We start from the raw sequence: 21,499 nt of genomic DNA on the forward strand, positions 1-21,499 counted from the left end.
CCATTCTTCTTTTTCTGTTTGTTTTGGGGGAAGATTGGATAGACAATTAGAAGGGACGCCAAGGAAAGACCTGTATGTTGTAATTTAGCTTCAAATGGACCCTGGGTAATCCATCTGTACCTCAAACTTGCCTTGAAATAAATATTTGGTTGGTAGTTGTGAGGTAAAGAGAATTACTGACAATAATGGTGGTTCCACTGCCTAAAGCTTGAAGATTTCCTCAAGGAGTGATATGCAGTCTGTGAATTCCAAGGTAGAGATGGGCACAATTGCTTTAAAGAGTTTGCCAGTGCTTCTGTCCCCTCCACTCTCACCGTCCTTCTCCAACTCCTCTAGAGTTGACAGGCACTGAGACTCCAATGAGAAACCGATGCTAAAGTCCAGATTAAATCCAATGTTCTTAGTGAGCACTTTCAGATCCTTTATCATCTGGCTACCCTTCATTCATTCAACATGATTTCATTCTCCTTCTGAGCCTTTGACCTGACTAATCTCTTTAAGGTCTTTAAAAAATGGTCTTCTCATTGTCACCCTTGATACTACTTTTTCTGTTCCTTGAATCCTCAATATTTTTTCTCTACCCGTTTTCTAACAGAGAGTGGCTCTAAGTTATTTCCATCTTAGAACTCTCCTTAGCTACCTACAGTTCTCAGTGATCCCTTCTCACCCTGAATTTCAACCACTCTTTTATACATAATCTGTACTCTTCTGTCTAAATCAGTAAACTTTAATAATGTATGATTTCAATAACTTAGAATGCATGGCCAGAAATAGGAAATGTTAACAATATCTCTCCTAAGCTTCCCTAAGATAGGGAAGTAAGTTATTATGTGAGTAAGAAATGAAAAGATCATTTAAAATGTAAATTATTACAAACTTCTTCTGGAGACTAAAATTCTAAGAGAACACCATCATGCTCATTCTCACTTAGTTACAATCATCATTTGAGCAGTCAATGGGGTCCTTACCCCAAGAATATTGAAGCATATATCTAAATGCATGGATGTTAGGACACAATGTACTGTACAATGTGACCTCATAAATACAGACATACGGGGGGTAAAATAGATAAGACCTTCTTTGTGGGAAACTAAACTTGCAAGAATCTAGGATTCTCATACTACATGCCATCAATAGAAAAAGTAATGAGAGCTTGCCTTTTTTAGGGATAGCGTATATTTCTTACTTTGAAAAACCAATAAGAATATCAAAATAGATTATACAAAGAGAAAAAAGAATTACTGACTGCTGGAAATGTATCCATTATAACATACTGGCATAAAAAGAACCTTAATATCATAAAAAAGAGACATAACAGCAACCAAGCAAAGTAATTCTTCCATGAACCAAGATCTTGGTAGTTATGTTTCTTTTTTGTTTCCCAGCAGCAACAAAATGCTAGAAATGTATTGCAAATAACATGTCCAGTTCCATAAGAGAAACAGAATATATCTGAATATTTCCTTTTCTAGCCATCTTATCAAGTATAGTGACAGGGTGTTTACTTCTACCATTTTTGGCTAGTGTTCCAACAGACCAGGCTAGAAAATGAAAAGTAAATATGGGAAAAAACAAGCAAGTTTGGACTTGAAAAATGATAATTAAAAAAAAACTCCACAATAAACAGCTTCCATAATGCTTTGTATTATCTATTATGTTGTTTTGTATACATATTATATGTTTTTTTCTTATTTGTAATAGACCTTGTATATTTATTAAAATAAAATTATGTAAAAGCCTGAAGCTCTGGTATTTCACATAATGAAGAGAGAGTTCTGCTCTTTATCAAAATTAGAATAACCATAATCATTGATATTACATTTTGAAAGATAAAATTAATCAGTCAAAATACATGGGACTATAATGGCAGATCATAATGAATAAACATCAAAACAGGTCATTCATTATTAAAACATGCCTTTACTCCTAATACTTAAAATATACCTGGCAGTTCATTAGAAAGAAACATAGAATACCACATGTCTCCTTTTCCCTCAGGTTACCATGAAGATTTGCGTGAACTTGAGAAAAGAAAAAGAAAGAGAAAAAAGAAGTATATTCTCCTAAGTTTAGACACTATGTTTTTCTGTACTTTTGAAATACTGAATCTCCTTAGAACTTAAGATGTTGCTTCTTTTAAACGTTATTACTCTAACAGGTACCTTAACAATAACTTAATTGTTGATAGCACCATACTGATGAAGTGGAAATTTTATTGCTGAGCTGTCACTGCTTCTTTGGGACCAGCTTGTTTTTAGAAATCAATAACAATTTGAAAACCTATGTACTTTTATTTGGACACTATTGCTTTTACTGACCTGATATTCGTCTTCTACTCACTGATTCACTAAATAACTTTCACTGAATATGCAAAGAACTATGTCATTGTTTCACACCAAGACGGTTTTGAAAACTTATTGAACATCCTTTATAGCTCACTCAAGTTTCTATGGACTATTTCACTCAATCTTATAACAGTCCTGTGAAGAAGTGTTTATTATCCCATTTACAAAGAGCACAGTGACCTCACAGATTTAAAGTGACTTGCTCAATATCATACAGCTGTTAAGAATCAGAGCCAAGATATAAATTCATATATTCTGATTCAAAAAGTAAAATTGTTCTCACTACACATAGCCCTATTCTCAAACTGTATGTGTCCTAGCAGAGGAGATAAAACATTAAGCTCAAAAACAGAAGAGATTTAAGGAGCTTCATTCCAACATTCTTGTAATCATCAAACACAGCTGCTGATGTTAATTTGAGCCTCAGACCTGATAACAAAGGCTTCTATCTTACTCCTGATATCCAATCATCACCTTTACCAATTTCTGGCAATTATATTCCTGGGCCTAAGTTCCCATTTTTGTATCCTGCCTCATACTCCAAGTCTCTCATGAGGTGGGGTCCTGCTTTGCTCTACACAGGACTCCAGTCCTGTCTTCGAACCCAATGTCTGGGACTTTCATGTTTCCTAAACAGATTCCCTTAGAGTTCATATTTCTTGTCTGATCTGTATGTTACTTGGAACTTGTTTGCTCCTACACCCTCCCTAGTCAAATCTATCATCATGCATAATTTGAATGATTGCTTTAGTCTAACTGGGTCCTTGCTTTCAGATTAACTATCCTTAAATCATCTTCTATACTTCTACTGGAATCATTATTAAACAACATACACCTCTCTTCTAAAAATGTTTCACCAGATCCCAAAACCTCTAAGGTGAAATCCAAACCCTTCAAATAAACATAAAATCATTTCCTGCCTCATTAACTACTATTCACCTGAGTATACTTTAGCTTTATCAAACTTCTTGTTTTACTGTAATAGAAAAAATAGTTTCATGCCTCTGAGCCTTTCCATGTGCAGATCCCTCTATCTGGAATGCTTTAATCTTCTTGCATGACGGTGAACAAAGTCCCATTCATCCTTTAGGCAACCATAGGTGTTAAGGCAATTATCGAACCTCTCTCCAGAGGCAGGTTTTTGTACTTCCTGTCTTGTGTTCCCTCAGCTCCTTATACATTCCTATGTTAAGATACTCCCATCCTGAATGGTAAATAGTTACTGATACAAAAGCCTCAGCTCCTCCAGGGTCAGGACTTCCTACTTAATTTATGTATCTCTAATATTTGCTTTGCCCATCTCTGAGATAGCCCCACTACTTCCTGTTCAACCTTTAACTCCTGTTACAATATATTCTTTCTGTGTTAACTGTACTCTTTTCCAGGATACAGAGATCATTTGAATCTGTAATTTACAGACCTAATCTAGGTCCTACCTTCTTTCAGTTTGCAGTTAATGGGAACAAGATTATTAAAAAGTTAAAATATTATTAACAAAATGACAAGTTTGGAGGTATTAAATTCATCTGGGATTGGAGGGTAAAAAGACAATGTAAAAGGTAATATTAAACATGGGAGGGGCTTCAAACAAGAATAACTGTCAGGAACTACTGAAACAGGACAGGCAGCAGGAACTAAGGTCCTGCATTAGGCTGCCAGGGAGGCTTGGCACACCATCCACTCCCAGTAACAGCTGGGGCGGATAAGGGAGATGTGCTGAATCCTGGGAGTAATATGCACATCTCGGGAGATGTGTACATTAGGGATACAGAAAAGCGTTTGCATATAAAACAAAGAAATAGCATGTTTTTAGTCCTCTATTTGTTGTGCTCAGAAGAAAAGAAATCAGAAATGAAGGGCATTAAAAAATTATCTAACCTCAACACACTGAAAGTCAGGAGAGAAGGAAGACAGGCTTGGGGAGAGGTTATATTTTTAGAACTCTACATGAGAAGTGAGTTGGATATTGGAAAATGGCAGAGAGAGGCATATGAAAATTAATGAGTAAATAATTTATTCAGGCTGAATACTGAAACAAAACCTAAGTCTGGTTAGAAATACTATAATTTAAATTTATTTAGAATAAATTTCTTCCTTAATTGTAAAGAAGCAGAAATTTCATCACATAAAAATTTCTAAATTATCAGAATTTTTGAGAGGAAAGTGGCATGTTGAAGACATATAAAATAACTAAGGTGAAATATACACATAAATACATGCTTCATAATTTTTAAACAATCTTTAATTCATAAATCATAAAGTATTATATGTGAAATAGGCTGTGTTTCTTGAGCATCTACTATTCACATAGCAGCAGTTTTTGGCATCCTATGAGGCTGTATGCAAACAATCAACTTTCAAATAAAAAAAGTACTCTTTGAATGTTGTAATCCTCTAATTAATGCTTACTAAATTAGGCACTTTCTCAAACATCCTTTGAGAAAAAAAGTATATGTCTTCTTGTTCTCCCATTAATATTTTCCCTTAAATTATTTCTAGATTATATACCCTTTAATGTCAATAAAAGTAAGTGCTTATAAAGGCACAATATCTTAAAATTAGTCAAATTGTTATTAGAATGAACTTTTCCATGTTATTTTCACTAGGAAGTGGGATTAGGAGCCAGAAGTCAGAAGCCAGAAGACTACAGGTAGCATGAAGGAGGGGGCCCTACTCACCAAACCACGCCTGCTGGTCCCCTTGAACTTCTATGGCTAAGCCAAAGTCTGCCAATTTCACAGCTGCTCCCTTGGATTTGCTAGCTAAAAGCAAATTCTCAGGCTTTATTTAGAAAGAAAAAAAAAAGAGACTGAAGTGAGAACCTATTTTAAGCGACTATTCAAAACTAACAACATTTTACAGGATTAGGGGGAAAAAAAATTCATGCACTGTCATCTCTCCTGGAGACTGCCATTCCTAAATCCCAGGGAAAATACAGTTAGAAAACGATTAAATATTATCATGTGTGCAGGCTTCAGACAGATGCATAACTGTCCTAGAGAGATACTGGGTAGAAGAGAGAATACACTTGGGGAGGGATCAAATGAATGACAGCACCTGTCTTGACCTGCTCACATGTTTCCAAGGACCGCTCAGGATTCAGACTTGGCCATGGACATTGACTTAGAAGCCTAACAGAGCAGACATTTTCAGCAGAAGGAAACTTGGCAAAATAATAACAAGAGTTGGACCAATCTACAGACATTTGGCAAATGAAACTGTGCAAATTAAATCCTAGTTAACTTCAAGAGTTTGGACCCAAATGTAGTGATTTTGATTCCTCAATGTTTCCAAACAATTTTGGTACAAATTTTGGAGACTTACTCTGAATTATGTATTAAAATTGCTGTCTTTAAGAATCTGTTTATTCTTAAAGGCAGAAAGAGTATACTACTATTTGCCAAATGTTATAGTCAGCTTTTTTTTTCTTTATAAGCCAGCTTTTAAAACATAATTTACATTTCTTCAACGTGTGATTCAGAGCATTACTTATATATTTATTCTTCCATCTCAGAGTACTATGAGAAAGACATATTTTTATTTTCTCGGGCATTTATCATTATGCAAGGGCTGATAACTCAGTCTTGGAATAAGGCTGTGTCTATACCACTGTTTCCCAACCAATGTTATCAAGACACATTAGTACTTTGAAAATAAGCACCAGGGAACAGTCTTCAATTTCCACGAATCACTTTTGTGGATTTTAAGAAATGAAGATGGTTAGGAAAAGGAGGCTGATTAATATATACAGTTAAGGATGTACAACTCCAAACTCGATAAATATATTGGGTTAGAATGTATATGGGAGAATGGTTCAAAGTCCTCCTATTTGGGGACAAAAGCCAGCAAATTTAGAGGTGTGTCTCAGACTGAAAAAAGCTGGGAAACAATGGCCTCTACAAGTGCCAAAACAATTGTCTGAAAATCTAAAAATTCAGTCAATCAAATTCATTTTGTTTATATGTTAATAAACAAGAAATGTCATGCTTTAAAAATCAAATTGGCTACATTTTTCTCACTGAATTAGTCAGTTCTGTTGCTTGTTTCGACCTTGTGTAAACACAGCCTAAACCAGTACCTAATTTATTAATTAAGCCAGCCATGCACATTAGCAAAGACCCATAACCAGAACTTGGAAGAAATTAAGTTAAATCTGTAAGAAATTAGAATGTTGGCGAGTAAGTTTTAACCAAATACCAGACTTCTTCAGGCTATTGTTGCTCACTGCCATCAGATTCATCGCTATTATAATGACTGGTAAATGTGAGAAAACTTTTCTAATTTTGTGGGACTGATAGGGATTTTAACTACCTCAACACTAAATACATAATTTAATTTGGAGTATGGGATGAAGATATCTCAAGAATATAAAAGGCTTTTATTCTGAAATGACTTTTAGTAAAACCTAACATTTCAAATTTATTTGGAACTTTGTTTATCAATATACAATAGTATCTACTCATGTTAAATTATTTTCAATTGACATTTTATTTTTGCAACTAAAATTTATGGTCTACCACATTGATGCATTTCCTAATTTGATCAAGAAGTTAAGTTCCAACTATTAATTCATGGAATAATCAACTTGGATAAAGCTCATCAAACTGTAAGCAATGGTTGATTCTAATTCTTTCTTCACTTTCAAAAGCATTGGCATGTCAGAGATTTCTGTTAATACACATCTGTCCTAATTTGTCAACCACAGACTCAGTTCCAATCACTTTAGAAATCACATTTTAGGTGTTTGAAGTCAAGTGATAAGTTTGTTGAGCAACTGTCAGCGTCACTGGTAAATAACCTTTTAAAAAATAGTGTGTTTTCACTCTTATCACTAAATGAAAAAGCTGCTGGGCAGGGCTATGTGCATTATGCCTCAAGCACCAAGAACCTGCCGATTCAGAAGAAATGGAACATCTTAAAGTTTTATCATGCACATATATCCTCTGAATGACTGGGGCAAATATTCATAACTAAAGAAGACCTCACTGTAGGGCCTTTGTGAGTCATCCAGAAAATAGTAAATCCATCTGGACCAGAGTTGCACCTTATACTCATGAAGACTGTTCAGCTGCAGTTATGTACAAGAAAAGGCAGGGTTATTTGAAGGTGACAGTGTAGGTGTAACAATGAAGAGACTAACATGATTTCATATTTATGTATATCTTTAGGCAAACCTGAAATATATAATTATATAATAAAATTTAAAAATTAGGATGATTACTAAAATTTAGGATCTAAAATGAAATTGTATAATGAAAACTAAAAAGTTTAGGATGATGAGTTTAAGGGATTATTCACTTTTTAATATTTCATCACAAGATTGCTTTAAAGGGCAGCTCCAATGAAACATTAAAAATAATCACACAAGTTTGATTTCTATATAACTCTTTGGTATATATCAGTTTGAATAATCCTCCTATCATGTTCTGTGATTGTGTGGGAGGCTTAGTCACTAAGACTTTCTAAAGGAACATTTTAATCAGGACAAGCACATTTATTCTAATTTTCCTGAATTACTACCACTCACATAGCTTCCAAGTTAAAAATATTGTACTACAAAATTTTGTTGGCAAGGTTAGTTTAAATTCTGAATGCCTACAGAAAGGAAGATAATTTGCAGATATAGTTTACCCAAGCTGAAAGGGTAGAATTTCTCACCTAATTAATGATTACCTCCTTAGAAAGGACCACCACTACACAATTATTTGCTACTATTCCACTTTTTTGATTTTCTAACACAAATCAGACAGATGAGATCAGAAACCCAGATCTTCAAATGTAGCTAGTTGACTATGGACCACAGCACTGTGAGAGAAACAGGCAGGGTGATGATTTAGATGAAGATCTGGGTTCATGTCCTGGCCCTAACTGTTATTACCTGTGTTGACTTGGGCAACTCACAAATGCCTGGAGCTAATTAATTAGTTCCTTAATTTCTCAAATGAACATTATAAGGTACTAAATTATATCTCATAACAGTTTCTATGAAATAATAAAATCACACTGGGTTTTATCATAGGAGCTCTGTCCTCTGTGGTGACAACATACACATTAGTGATTAGCTACTACATTCCAGTGCAGCTGGTCATTTCAATGTGCAGAACATTTAATATTTGTAACTTGAGGAATGTCTTTATTAATGACGCCAACTTAATGCAATCTATTATGTTAGTCTTTATATATTGAAAGGATCTTTAGATTCTTATAATGAAATCCCTTTCTAGGTTGGTTTTTAAATAGAGTGCACAGACATTCTTACACATAGGTTCCTTCCCCACCCCCATTGCTTCCTAATGATGCAGGATTTTCCATGACATCTGGTCTCAGTGTCAACAACCATTTATAGCATATCAGCTGTAATGAGCAGCAACTGTTTGCAAGTTTTGTTCTGTACTTTCATATGAATACAATGGCAACTTCTTTCAATATGATTCAAGGTTTTCTTGAAACTGTTCAAATGCCTCAAAGTACACAGGCAGGCTGATGGAATCACTTTCAGAACTGGAAGAGACTTGGGAGATAAAATAACTCAAATCTTTCAGTTTCTACATGAGGTAGGGAGGCCCAAAAACATGAAGCCAAGACCTGAAGCTAGATTTTCTAATTCCTTCCTTTTAAAGATGTGATACTAAAGAAACTCCACTAATTGTATAAAAACAGTTATTTTTAAAAGGTAGTTCATTCGGTAGATGTTTTTAGAAGAATTTGAAGTACTCAAAAATATTTACTACCCATATCCAAAACTTATGAAAAAAACATAGTTTTAACCTTGCTTCACCAATTATCATATCTTTATTAAGAAACTGATTTGGCAAAAGCAATGGCCTTTAGCATTAATCATATCAGGCTTTAATTTGTGCACATCTAAAAGACTCAACCATTAGGAATACACACGTAAAATCATGTGTGTTTTATCTCTTTTTAAATTTTGGAATATTATAAAAAGCAAATTAGTAATTTTATTATTCTATATTATTTAATTCTTACATTCCTTTGGATATTATTTTTTAAGGAGTAAAAATTGTCTTTCAAAATTTATTTCCTTTATTGGAGAATCTCACTCTTTTAACAGAAAATCATTCTCTGCTTGGTGTGTTTTCTGTCACTTATCTTTTGCCAAAGAAGGTGCGAATGAAGCTCCCCAAAATAAACTATTTTTTTTTTTTTTAGTTTTGCATGAATTGAAAAGCTTGAATGTCAAGCTCACTTGTCCCATTTGTATACATGGTACAAAGGATTTTAGCTTTTATTTTTGTGTGGAATTAATGCCTGAATTCATGTACTTAGCACAAGGAGTTTCTAGCAGATGTATGTGCTATAAGTTTGCAATTAGGAAGTACTCTTTCTATTGCTATGCATATATGAGCAAGTTCATAAGAATCATTCTGTATTCCATTCCTGTTTATTAATTTACTTTTACATTATCAGCACACACTGCTGGGTAGACTGAAAGACCCAGAGTGTAACTGCAGTGGGATAGTGCCAATTATCCACAGCTTCTCCACTGCCTGACAAACACTAGACACTCAATAAAGAAATACTGGAATGACTAAATGAATTATTAAACTGATTAAATAATACTTTGTTTCAAAAATATCTAAACATACATACACAGATGATGTGTTCCTTAAACTTTTATCTAAACAAGGCTCTGAGAAAAGTATACTTGTGATTTTATAATTATCCAAAATATAAATTTCACAGGTTGATATATCTACTACCCATGGTTAACAAGAATTTACTAGCTGGGCATGGTGACTCACGCTTGTAATCCCAGCACTTTGGGAGGCCAAGGCGGGCGGATCACAAGGTTGGGAGATCAAGACCATCCTGGCTAACATGGTGAACCCGTGTCTCTCTAAAAATACAAAAAAATTAGCCGGGCGTGGTGGCGAGTGCCTGTAGTTCCAGACACTCCAGAGGCTGAGGCAGGAAAATGGCATGAACCCGGGAGGCAGAGCTTGCAGTCAGCTGAGATTGCGCCACTGCACTCCAGCCTGGGCAAACGAGCAAGACTCTGTCTCAAAAAAAACAAAAAACAAAAAACAAATTACTAAATACTTCTCATCTCTCCACTTCCCTGAAAACTAATTCCTTTCTACTCTGATCATAAATTTATTTCTATGAAACAGCCTTACAGTTCCCATCAAATCTCCAAACTCTCTTCATTAAAATTTCTCTTTCTCTCTCATATCCATCTAATCCATCTATCCATCCATTCAATGACGTTTCCATTAAGTAATGTCGTTCTTCTGAACAGGGGCTAATACTAAAGGCAGTATTCTCTGCTGAACCAATTCACAGGGTGTTAATTTGTTGCTAAAGATTCAGTTGTGTGTATGAAGCCTCCTATCCAGATTGTTGTTCATGAAATAGTTTAATAACCATTTCTGGTACATTTGAACTGCAGAAATCTTACTACTTTGTTTCAAATATAGTTATTTGAAAAAGCATAGCTTTATAACTATCTCCTTTACTTATTCTGTCAACTAAGTCAAAGAAATTGTATTCTCCAGGATCTTAAATGAGAAAACATATCTGATCTGACATTCCTTTATTTCTTGTGACATTAAAAATTGTCATTTGTTACTGCAACCTTGCTTTGACCTAATATTTTTCTGAATGCAGTACTTGTCTGATGTACTTCCTCCTTTCTGGGAAGAACATCACCAACACGCTTTTCACATATGTATATATATTGATTTTTTTTTTTTTTTGTAGGGATCGGGTCTTGCTATGTTGCACAGGCTGGTATTGAACTCCTGGCCTCAAGCAATCCTCTTGCCTCAGTCTCCCAAAGTGCTTGGATTACAGGCATGTGCCACTGCACCTGGCCTACATACATATTTTTAAATGATCCTTAATTCAATGGCCAGCAGGGTTTCATGCACACAAGGTCTGTTCTTGTTTTGCTCAGTAATTTATGTCCACATTTAAAATGATGCGTAAGTAGCTGCTGAAGGAATGTTTGATGAATATTCATTCTTCTCTTTTTGTATTTGAACTTTAAACCACCAATTCACAAATATCCAACACTGAGTTACAGCACTCAGCTCTTTATAAAGAATCTATATTTTTAAGCACCCGATATTAATTGTCTTCATGCAGCAATCAAATGTGGCAAATGCATTTTATTCTTCTTTGTCTCGTTTTCCAAAGGCTGTGGTCAATGCTACCTTACTGATTTTCTAAATGAAAAAGTTTTACTTCATATACCTGTCTACTGCCAAATTGTACTGCCCCTACTCTACGTTATATCATTTTCTTTATTCCTAATGATACAGATTTTGTTTATCTCTGGAAGGCCCGTAGGCAGGACTATTTTAACCTTTTGATTCACTAAACTTAGAACCATTTTCCCAAATTATTCTGAATGTTGCTAGCAAAATTATTTTCCTATCATTGTTTTGACTCATTCTTTGGTCTCTTTACAGGCTTTTAATTCATCCAACTAACTAAACTGAGAAGTAGTAGTGATTAAGCATGCAGACTTGGAATCAAATTTCTTAGGCATCAATCATATTTTACTAGCTGAGTGATCTTAAGTTCTTTCACTTGTGTTTGCTAAATTTTCATTTATGTACTATGGGAATGATCAGAGCGCCTTCCTCATAAAGTTCTGAAGACTGTATGATAAGACAATGCAGGGTACATGGTAACTGCTTGATAAATGGCATCTTTTGCCATTTTGATTATTAAGGTCCTCACTTGATCCAAACACTCCCAAAGACTACAGTCCTATCCTTGAACTGTACTGTACTGTTTATCACCACCACTAGATCCTCCTAATACTATCTAGATCTACATTAATTGGCCTGCCACTGGACACACCTTAGACAAATGGTTGTGGTCCATGTATCCACTAGGTTCTGCCTGGTGCCGATGGATGTACCTTCTTGACGCTGCTATCCCACCACCCTGACTCTTCTCCTATTGCTTGTTTCAGGGACATCCTGAAATTGCCTGTTGTACCTCACCCTTGTTTATAGGGTCCTCATAATTTCCCACTGTCTAATGAGCCCCAATGAGCAGCAGTTACTCAACTAAATAGTGATCTTTATTCTGAAGATATACTTATCTTCTTTATGTTATTCAAATATTAATGAACACTTAATAACCTATTTTACTGAATGCTGCCTTTTATATTATAGATGTACTTTTGGTTGACCTTCATTCATTTCTAAATTGAAGGAATATGCTGCAGGTATTGGCCAGGTATAAGCCCCTCTGTTAGATACTGTGGAGTATCACAGTATGTTAAACAGCTGTGCTTCCAGAGGGCTTATATACAAATTGTACAGCACTTATATCCTCATAGGTGCTTTTGATCATGATAAACATGACATTTCCTGTGTTTCTTTCTCACTGATGTGGACAAATTAAACTATGTGCAACAAACATTTCAATCGCACATCAATTAGCATATTAATTAGTATATGGACACAAAAATACATGGCATAGAAATAGTAAAGGCAAGTTTTTGTTTAAAGCCTGGTAATAAAAATTTCAACAGTTGATATTTTTAACTTTACTATATTGGTAAACATGCTATCACAAACAATATATTTATCAGAGTATACATCATGGGTATAAAAGGCACAAAACAAAGCCGGGGATTTGGCATGTTCAAGAGGTACATCAACTGCCTCTAATGCACGTGCTTTGAACTCTCTCAGTGTGTTTATGAAATGGCCTACTGAAGCAAGCACTGAGAACCAGACTCAACTGAAATCCATCCAAGTCAGCAATTTGACAGAAGCTAGGACAACAACTACAAAAATTATAACACGCTCTCTCAAAAGTTCATTTCTGTCCTTTCTCAGAATCAGAATAAGAATGGAGAGCAAAAGTACTTTCCCTGCCTTAAAGAAATCTGATGGGGAATGCAGCAAGTTATTTCTTTTGCTGGTAAGCCTCCCTAAAAATCATCTGCTGAAGTTTTTAATTAGTGATGTTAGCTCATATGTCAGAGAATATATTTTTCTTCACAGTCCATGTCCTATTAAAGTTCCAGTCTTTGAAGGGCTCACCTGAGTCCAAATGCTTAGAGAAGTCCCATATTATAATTCCACAAAAAATAACTTTAAAGTTATGGAAGAGGATTCACATTTTTTTATACTTGGCTTTTAAAGTCCACTTATGGTTATATAACATGGAGTAAAATGTTTCAAATAATAAATTTATAGAAGTATCTGAAAAAAAATTGCACAAATGATGTGCATGTTCATATATGTTTACTTAAAAGGAAAGTAGTGCTATCGGTTCTGAGAGGTAACAAAAGGGGCTCTGTCTGTAAATGGCCAGTAAAGAATTTTTGAGGTGACTGCAAAATACATGAATTTTCAAAGAAACATACTGTTTTTGCTTTATACTAATGGGTACATTTGGTAAGTGTTAGCAGATATATAGTCCTATCTTGGCTCTTCAGAAGAAAATGCCCTTAACCATACCTTTGCATTTGATATTTATTTTATTTTATTTTATTTTATTTTATTTTTGTATTTTTAGTAGAGACGGCACTTCACCGTGTTAGCCAGGATGGTCTTGATCTCCTGACCTCCTGATCCACCCTCCTCGGCCTCCCAAAGTGCTGGGATTACAGGCATGAGCCACCGCATCTGGCCTGCTTTTGATATTTAAAACTCTCAGAATTAAATGAAATCAAAAGAAGATTGCAGAAAACTAAGGCAATGTTTTGCTTATAAATCACATTTTCATGTAATCGGTTTAGAGATATAGTCTTCTAGAACATTAAGTGACTGGAAATATGGATTTACAATTTTTTATAACCAGAAAAGTCTGCACGTGAGAAATAAGTCTAGGTCCTCTCACTAAACACACACAGTTTTAGACATTCTAAATTATCCTTTGCCACCTTTGTCCTAATGCCTAGAAAATGCTAAGTCTGAAAGAATCAAAACTATATAGTGCTCACATTTACTATTTTACTCATCCAGTAGTTTTTCATTTCAATTTCTAGGCTTCACTGTTTTTCTGAAATTCCACAGGTAAAACTAGAGTGCTGGGAAATGGAGACAGAAAATTAATGAAAAAATATTCCCCTTGTGAGCTATTTCATTTCTGAATGATCTGAAAATTCTCTGTCCTCAAGGGTATCAGATGCTGAGTGAAGTCTTAAGGGTATCAGTAGGCATTCAAATAAGAATATATATATATAGGGATATCCATATATATTTGTTACATAAATATTATTTGATGATTAAATTTGTTTTGCTTTCTTTACATCTATAGTTTCAGAAGACTCTAGTATCTTGGTCTTTAGGAATATAAATAAATAAAAAACTAAGAGGCCTCAGTGTCCTCAGAATTCTTAGGACTAATGTTAAGGGAAAGAGAATGGGGTTCTTTAGCACACAATCGTTTAGGCTAAAACTTCACCTAATAACTTCATCTCTACTCACTTTATAATTTTACTAAGTATTTACATAATATTGGGTATATATCATATGAATATAAAATGTTTGATCAATGTCCATAGAACAAATTTAGAGTGAAGAAGAGATCAAGTCCTATTGAAAGTCACATTAATGCTATATCCATCCTTACAAGGAAAGACATATAGCATCCTATTTATTGTTAATGTTGGGAAGTTATTTCTATCGGGATAAATCAAGATTTATATGTCTCAAGTGTGTGTTAGAGATGAAATAAGAGAGATTGTGGTGAGGGAAAGTTCCTGAGTAATGTGCTGGAATAAGTCCACACAACTTTATTGCTCATACTTTGCCTTTACAGGCATAATTGCAGCTGAACAGTCATTAGGAACTGTGTGGTGGTTTATCTTCTCCAACGGCATTACTCACCTTCAGGTCCCGATGGACCACGCCCATCTGATGGCAGTGTAGCACAGCCTCCAGGATCTGCTGAATGCAATGACTGCATGCAAACACCAGGGGGCGTGTGTTAGTTCCAAGCTTACACTCACTGTCTGTATACCCTCAGAGAGACTGGGTTAAAGTGCAGAGCTAGCAGACAACTGGGGTTGTATTGTACCACCTTCAGTCATGTAAACATATTGCTCAAGTAGAGTGACTACTACCTCAGAACAATCAGATCTTGCCAGATGTGAGCCAGAATGTGGGTCCATTTGTTCTAGAAAAATCCATTTTGAAAATACTTCATGTCATTCAGAAGATCATTTCCTGGTTATAAATTCTTCCAGGAAATAAACTGGAACACAAATATAATCTTTGTAGCTGTTGTGTTCCGCCTCCACCCCATCATATAAACTGTTTCCCTTTTCTCTCCCATTTTCCCAGTATTGTCCTAAAAGCTGAACATTAACAGTCAGGGCACCATTAAGGTTAAATTAAGATACCTAATGAATTTTTGATAAATCATTAACTTCTTGTGCTTTAATTTAGCTGGCAATTATTATCTCTTGCCTAAGGGTTCATCAGACTCAAATGGAGCAATGTGTAACCAGTTGTTCTGCTACAGCAACCCATGGTCTCAGAACAGAAGTGGTGTTTAAATCTACAGGCGGACATACATCACAGGCCACGTTTATCTCCAGGCAAATGCTGGGCAATTAAAGAAAGCCTACCCCTAAACCCCTTTTGGTAGTTTACTGCTTGGAAACTTAAACAGGTTGTATTCTTCAGTATTCTTCCCTTTTTGCTATGATGTATATTTAGCCTGTAGATGAGCAAACTGGAAGAGGCATCATGCATTATCATTTCATCATATATTCATTTTAGAAAAAAGTTGGGAAAGGCAAGGGAACCATTTTAAATACCCACCCTCTGCCCTTTCCCCAGAAAAAAAAACAAAACTGCTTTGATTCAGATTTATGGACTCCATATACTGACCTTCAGGTCCCTGTGAACTATGCCATTTAGGTGACAATGATTTACACTTTCTAGAATCTGCTGTATACAATGACTGCAAAGATACAAGGGCAGAATGGAAGGGAGAACATTTTAAAGGCACATAATCACATTGAATATGAAATAAAACAAAAGTCCCAATGAAACAAACAAACAAACAAAAATTATATTTCTTCACATGTTTTTAGCTTTACATCGGAATCAAATAATGCTGAATAAAGCTAATTTTGGTTCTAACAAAAATGACATCCAACATAGACTTTGTGACATGTTCAGACAAAACAATTTGAGCTGTGTTGTTTTCATTGTAAGTGTGCAAATTAAATAACATGTATAAGAAGGTAAAATTTCCATATTCAGAAAGAAAAATTTATAAAGAATTCCCATAATGTTCTGGGAAAATTCTTCAGAGATATAAAATATCCAGGTATTTCTTATACACATCTAAACTGTTTAAAATCTGAGGTCACAATTAAACACGTGTTGAAACAAGAGGGTAAACACAGATGAAGTGGCAGGTGAAACAAGGGTCAAAAAAAATGGAGGGACACATTTACCGTTTTGCCTTAGAAGTGTTGCTTTAGTAAAGTATATAACAGGAAAACAAATGCAAGTCTCCAACAATAACGGGAGAATTTAAAGCAAACCCATAAATAAAATAAACTCCGCTTTAGTATAAGAATATTTTGGGGAAGAGCTAGGGAGCTTTCAAAGAATAAATAAATACAAATTTATAATCCCCTGGAGCATTGGTAATTGTTAAACCTATTTCCACACACTTCAGTGAAGAAAAACTTTTGCTTCATACTATATCAAAATGCACATTTTATGCTATTCTTATTAAAGGTTCACTGATGTCAAATGGACTGCTAATTAGAGAGGAGAAATCCTTGTTTGGCACCTATAAGGTCCTGTGAGCTTCATCTGACATACAATAATGTAGAACATATCACAGTGATGAGTTTTGTATAAGTTCACTGTGTAATCCAAATGTAATCCAAAGTATGTCCTGAACTACATTTATTCATTGAAAGATGAAGCAAACATTTTAGTAAGGACATTTTCAACTGTTTAATGTATAAAATAATATTATTCCAAAGAAAAATCTTGAATTTAAAAAAGTAATCACCCTCTGATTTACTACAATGTAAATAATTTAAAAATTGATCATGACTATGATTTTTCTAGTTCTCTTAATAATAACACGACTAAAAGGGTCTCACATTCATTGCTGTTGACTACATTGCTTATTTAAGTATTGGTCATTATTTTTAAACCATAGGAATCTTTTTTCTTTTACAATAATGTTCACTTTGCACTACTCTTTAGGAATATTTCTCTTACTGTTCTCAAACAACAAGGATAAATTATTGAATCTTGGGAATAACAGAAGATATTACTAGTGAGAATGGATTCAATTCTTACATTTTTGAGAACTAGTAAAAATTTTTTACCATTTTCTTGACAATCAAATATCCTCTTTTGAGACAGGGTCTCACTCTGTTGCCCAGGCTGGAGTGTAGTGGCATGATCTCTGCAGCCTCCACCTCCTAGATTCAAGGGATTCTCCTGCCTCAGCCTCCGGATTATCTGGGACTACAGAAGCGTGCTGCCACACCTGGCTAATTTTATATTTTCAGTAGAGAGGGGGTTTCACCATGTTGCCCAGGTTGGTCTCGAACTCCTGGGCTCGAGCATTCCTCCCACCCTGGCCTCCCAAAGTTCTGGGACTATAGGAGTGGGCCACCACATCTGACTGAGAAATAGCCTCCTTATTCTTGTAGTTAGAAGGAAATGTTCGTTCTCTTTAATTTTGTCTGAGAGCTTTCATAAAAAAATATCTTAGGGCTCTTTAGCAGTAAAAACGGTCTCTATTTTAATTTCAACCAGTATTTTTCAAACCAAGTAACAGCCTGTTTAACATAACTTTGAAGGGCAAAATAAATGAAATTCCCCAGTTTAGTACCTTGATTAAAAGTATTACTGTTTCTTGGCAAGTGGCCAAATAGCTACTTCCAGAGGTTCCCCTAGGCCCCTTTCAGGACCCTAATGTGGGGATTTGGGGTAAACTGAGCAAGTGATGATTCACTCATCATAGTATAAATTACACAGAATTTTCTATTTGACTTTGCCCATAAAAATTACATTAAAAAATTAGAGTGTAGTCATATACGGATAGATTCGCAAACTGCCATAAACAGTTCATTAAACCAAGAAGAAAAATTAGAAACTTAGAAGTGTGCCTCTGAGGGCAAGGAGGGGCTGGGAACCTTAACATCAGCTGGACATCTGTTGAGGGTCAGGCTACAATGGGATCAGCAAGCCTTGGGAAGCTCCGACGGCATTACAGAATGGAGGCAGATTCAATCTCTGCCCCCAAACACCTCATTTACATTGCTAATAATGAGCCAATCACTCTTGATCAGATTTTTTAAATTAAATGACAGTTACAGAATATATAAAAGTACAGAGGAAAATTAACACCATGCAGTCTAAGTAATATCTAAGCAAGTGGTTAATGTTACTCCACTCCAAAAATGTTGCTTTGGGTAGCCTAGGAAGTTGCAAATTAGACAAAAAACTTAGTCTTTTTTTAACTTTTGTAAAGATTTTGCCAATTAACAAGATAGAAAAATTACTCTTGAACTCTCTTAAGTGCTTGAATTAAGTATTTTTCAACTCAGAGGTCCAAGGGTTTTAATGAAATTTCCAAAGAGTTAATTAGCTAATAATAGTTCCTTAAAAAGACCACTGAGACTTTCTTCAGTCTGTTTCTGCTTTGTGATTAGATATTCATTGTTCAGTAGAACTTTCTGTGATGATGAAAATGTTATATATCTGGTCTGGTCAATTGGTAGCTACTAGACACTTGTGGCTACTAGGCAGTTGGTTAGACCAGCTACGTGGTCAGACCAACTGAGAAATACATTTTTAATTTAATCTAATTTTAATTAACTGAAATTGCAATAGCCACATGTGACTACTGGCTAACACTAGGCAACCTAGAATCTATCTAGGGATCAGAGGATTTCAATCTCTGATCTCTGACCTTTACTAAAAAATATATTGCTTTAGCAGAAGTCATTCCAGTTAGGTGGGGTGTTTTGCTTTGTGTTTTCTTGTTGTTTTTGATAAAATATGTAATCTAACTACAGATGTTAAATAAAAATATAGACCAGATTCATAGTTTTTTTTTTTTTCTAAGAATCATCCTGGAGATCCTTAAAACATTTGTTTGTACAAACATGCATTTGTAAAGAAATATACTGAAAAAGTATTATTTGAATGTCGAGTCTTGTATCTTGCCCAGGGCAAGTCACTTACCTGGCATCAGCTTCACTGTAGTATTCTCTTGCCACTATGTCTTCAAACAGTTCACCTCCGGTAACTCTGGGAAGACAAAAAAAGATAATCGCATTTAAAAAGAAGAAAAAAATAAGCATCAATAGATTTGCAAATGTGTTCATATAGATTTTTTTCTTAGATGATTTAAAAAGTTATCAAAACATTTTAAACCTTAAGACTCTTCAAAAGTCAAATCTATATTATAGTAAACATTTTAATATTTTTTATTTGTCTATCATCAGACACGAGGTCACAATTTTCTGTATGCCATAAATATATTAGGCAATATCTTTTACAGAAAATGGTTTTCATTTCAATTTTTCAAATATTAATGGATACCTGACAAAATTTTGGCACAGTTTAGAAACATTTTCTAAACGAAAGGAGATGATACACATCATAGCTATTGAGTATGAGTTTGCAGGCTGTATCCTTCCCTGTATCCTTTTGCTATTTTTGCATGTGTGCATCCTTAAAGATACATTTTTCCCCTTGAAAACACACACATAAAAGTAGATACTTTTCCCACAAAAGTGGGATCACGTACTATATATAAATAATTAAGCTAATTATATTTGTCATTTTACATTAAATTATGGGCATGATGTCATATCAGAAGCATTTTCCCCCAATTTAATGTAACATAGCAATCAATAGAGATATGCATGTGTGTACATACATGCGTGCACACACATATATATGCATATTAGAGGGTATTTCTACAAGAGAAATTCTTACAGGTAAAATTACTGGGTGAAAGAGTACCCACGTTTAAAATTTTGTAGAGCAGACAGGGCAAATCGCCTTCCAAAATGGTTGCACCCCCAACATTATGAAGGTGCCCACAGGCCCAAATCATTACTGATCATAGTTATTATTAATAAATAAACACCTATTCAATTGTGGAAAATTCACGTTAATATGAATTTCTTGGTTATTAGTAAGGTAGACCATTTTCTCATTTATCAACCATTTCTTCTTCTGCTATGATCTGGCTTGATTTTAAAAGGATATTTCATCTTTGGGATTTAACCTTGTAAGAGCTAACATTTGCTGAGTTCTTACAATAAACCACACATTGTACTAAGCATTATATTAACTCATAAATCCCCACAATTGCCCGCCAAGCAATTCCCCTCCCAGTTTATTGATGAGAAAATGGAGGCCCAGAGAAGTTAAGTAACTTGCCCAAGATCACACAGTCTTTAGTGACACAGGCAGGCCATTGACTCCACAGCTCATGCCCTCAACCACTCCACAGTGCAGATTTTCCAATAATGACATTGCCAGTCTTTCCAGTTTAGAAGGCATGAGTCATTTGGAAAAGCATCAAGTAAAGGTATAGAGCTTCATGTATAACACTATAGAGTGAGATAAAAGGATGCTAAATTCGTTTTTCTTTTTGTTCACTTGTTTGCTTTTTTGCTTTATTAAGTTCTGAAACATCATCAAAGGATAGCATGTTTTAGAGATCACCAGTTAGTATTCTCTCCCTTATTCTCCTTCCCAAAATGAAAAGATGGGATACTAAAAATTATAAATATGTTTGAACATTTATGCAACTTCTGCCTCTCTTAATTGCATTCTGGATACTTCAAAGTCCTTTAATGTCAGTCATTACTTCCAATTCTATTATTTTTACATATAAAATGTTTACCTAAAATTATCATATAAATCTTCATATAGGCATGTTCTAAAAATCATGGTTACATGTACATAATTCCATTTAATAGCATAGCTATTTATTCCAGTTAGAATCTATAATAAGGCTATCACACAATGTACCTCACATAAATTACAATGCAAAATAATTAGACAAAAAACACTTTCAACAAATCTACTGCTGCCTGTATAGTGATGATTTTGTGAGATTTCTTCCTTTGAATGTGACTAATGTATTATAGATATAATATGTACTCATAGTTATCCTTGTTTTTGATCATAAGTACCTAGAAAACC

General features: G+C 34.7%; 1 protein-coding gene across 29 annotated transcripts in view; it reads right to left on the reverse strand.

Annotated features, from left to right (window-relative positions):
* Positions 1-21,499, reverse strand: part of CAMK2D (calcium/calmodulin dependent protein kinase II delta) — a 305,498-nt gene that overhangs the window by 75,499 nt on the left and 208,500 nt on the right. For 18 of the 29 annotated variants that reach the window (XM_028848742.2, XM_015139114.3, XM_028848743.2 and 15 more), the window contains exons 5-7: positions 19,520-19,585; positions 16,178-16,250; positions 5,024-5,126 (exon numbers count right to left, since the gene is read on the reverse strand). In XM_028848742.2, coding sequence (XP_028704575.1) covers positions 5,024-5,126; positions 16,178-16,250; positions 19,520-19,585 — 242 coding nt within the window. Of the gene's footprint in view, positions 1-5,023; positions 5,127-15,169; positions 15,243-16,177; positions 16,251-19,519; positions 19,586-21,499 lie in introns of all 29 variants that reach the window. The other 11 variants (XM_078002213.1, XM_078002207.1, XM_078002214.1 and 8 more) reach the window with 2 other exon arrangements.

Source organism: Macaca mulatta, chromosome 5 (assembly GCF_049350105.2).
Source record: "Macaca mulatta isolate MMU2019108-1 chromosome 5, T2T-MMU8v2.0, whole genome shotgun sequence".
Lineage (NCBI taxonomy): Eukaryota > Metazoa > Chordata > Mammalia > Primates > Cercopithecidae > Macaca > Macaca mulatta.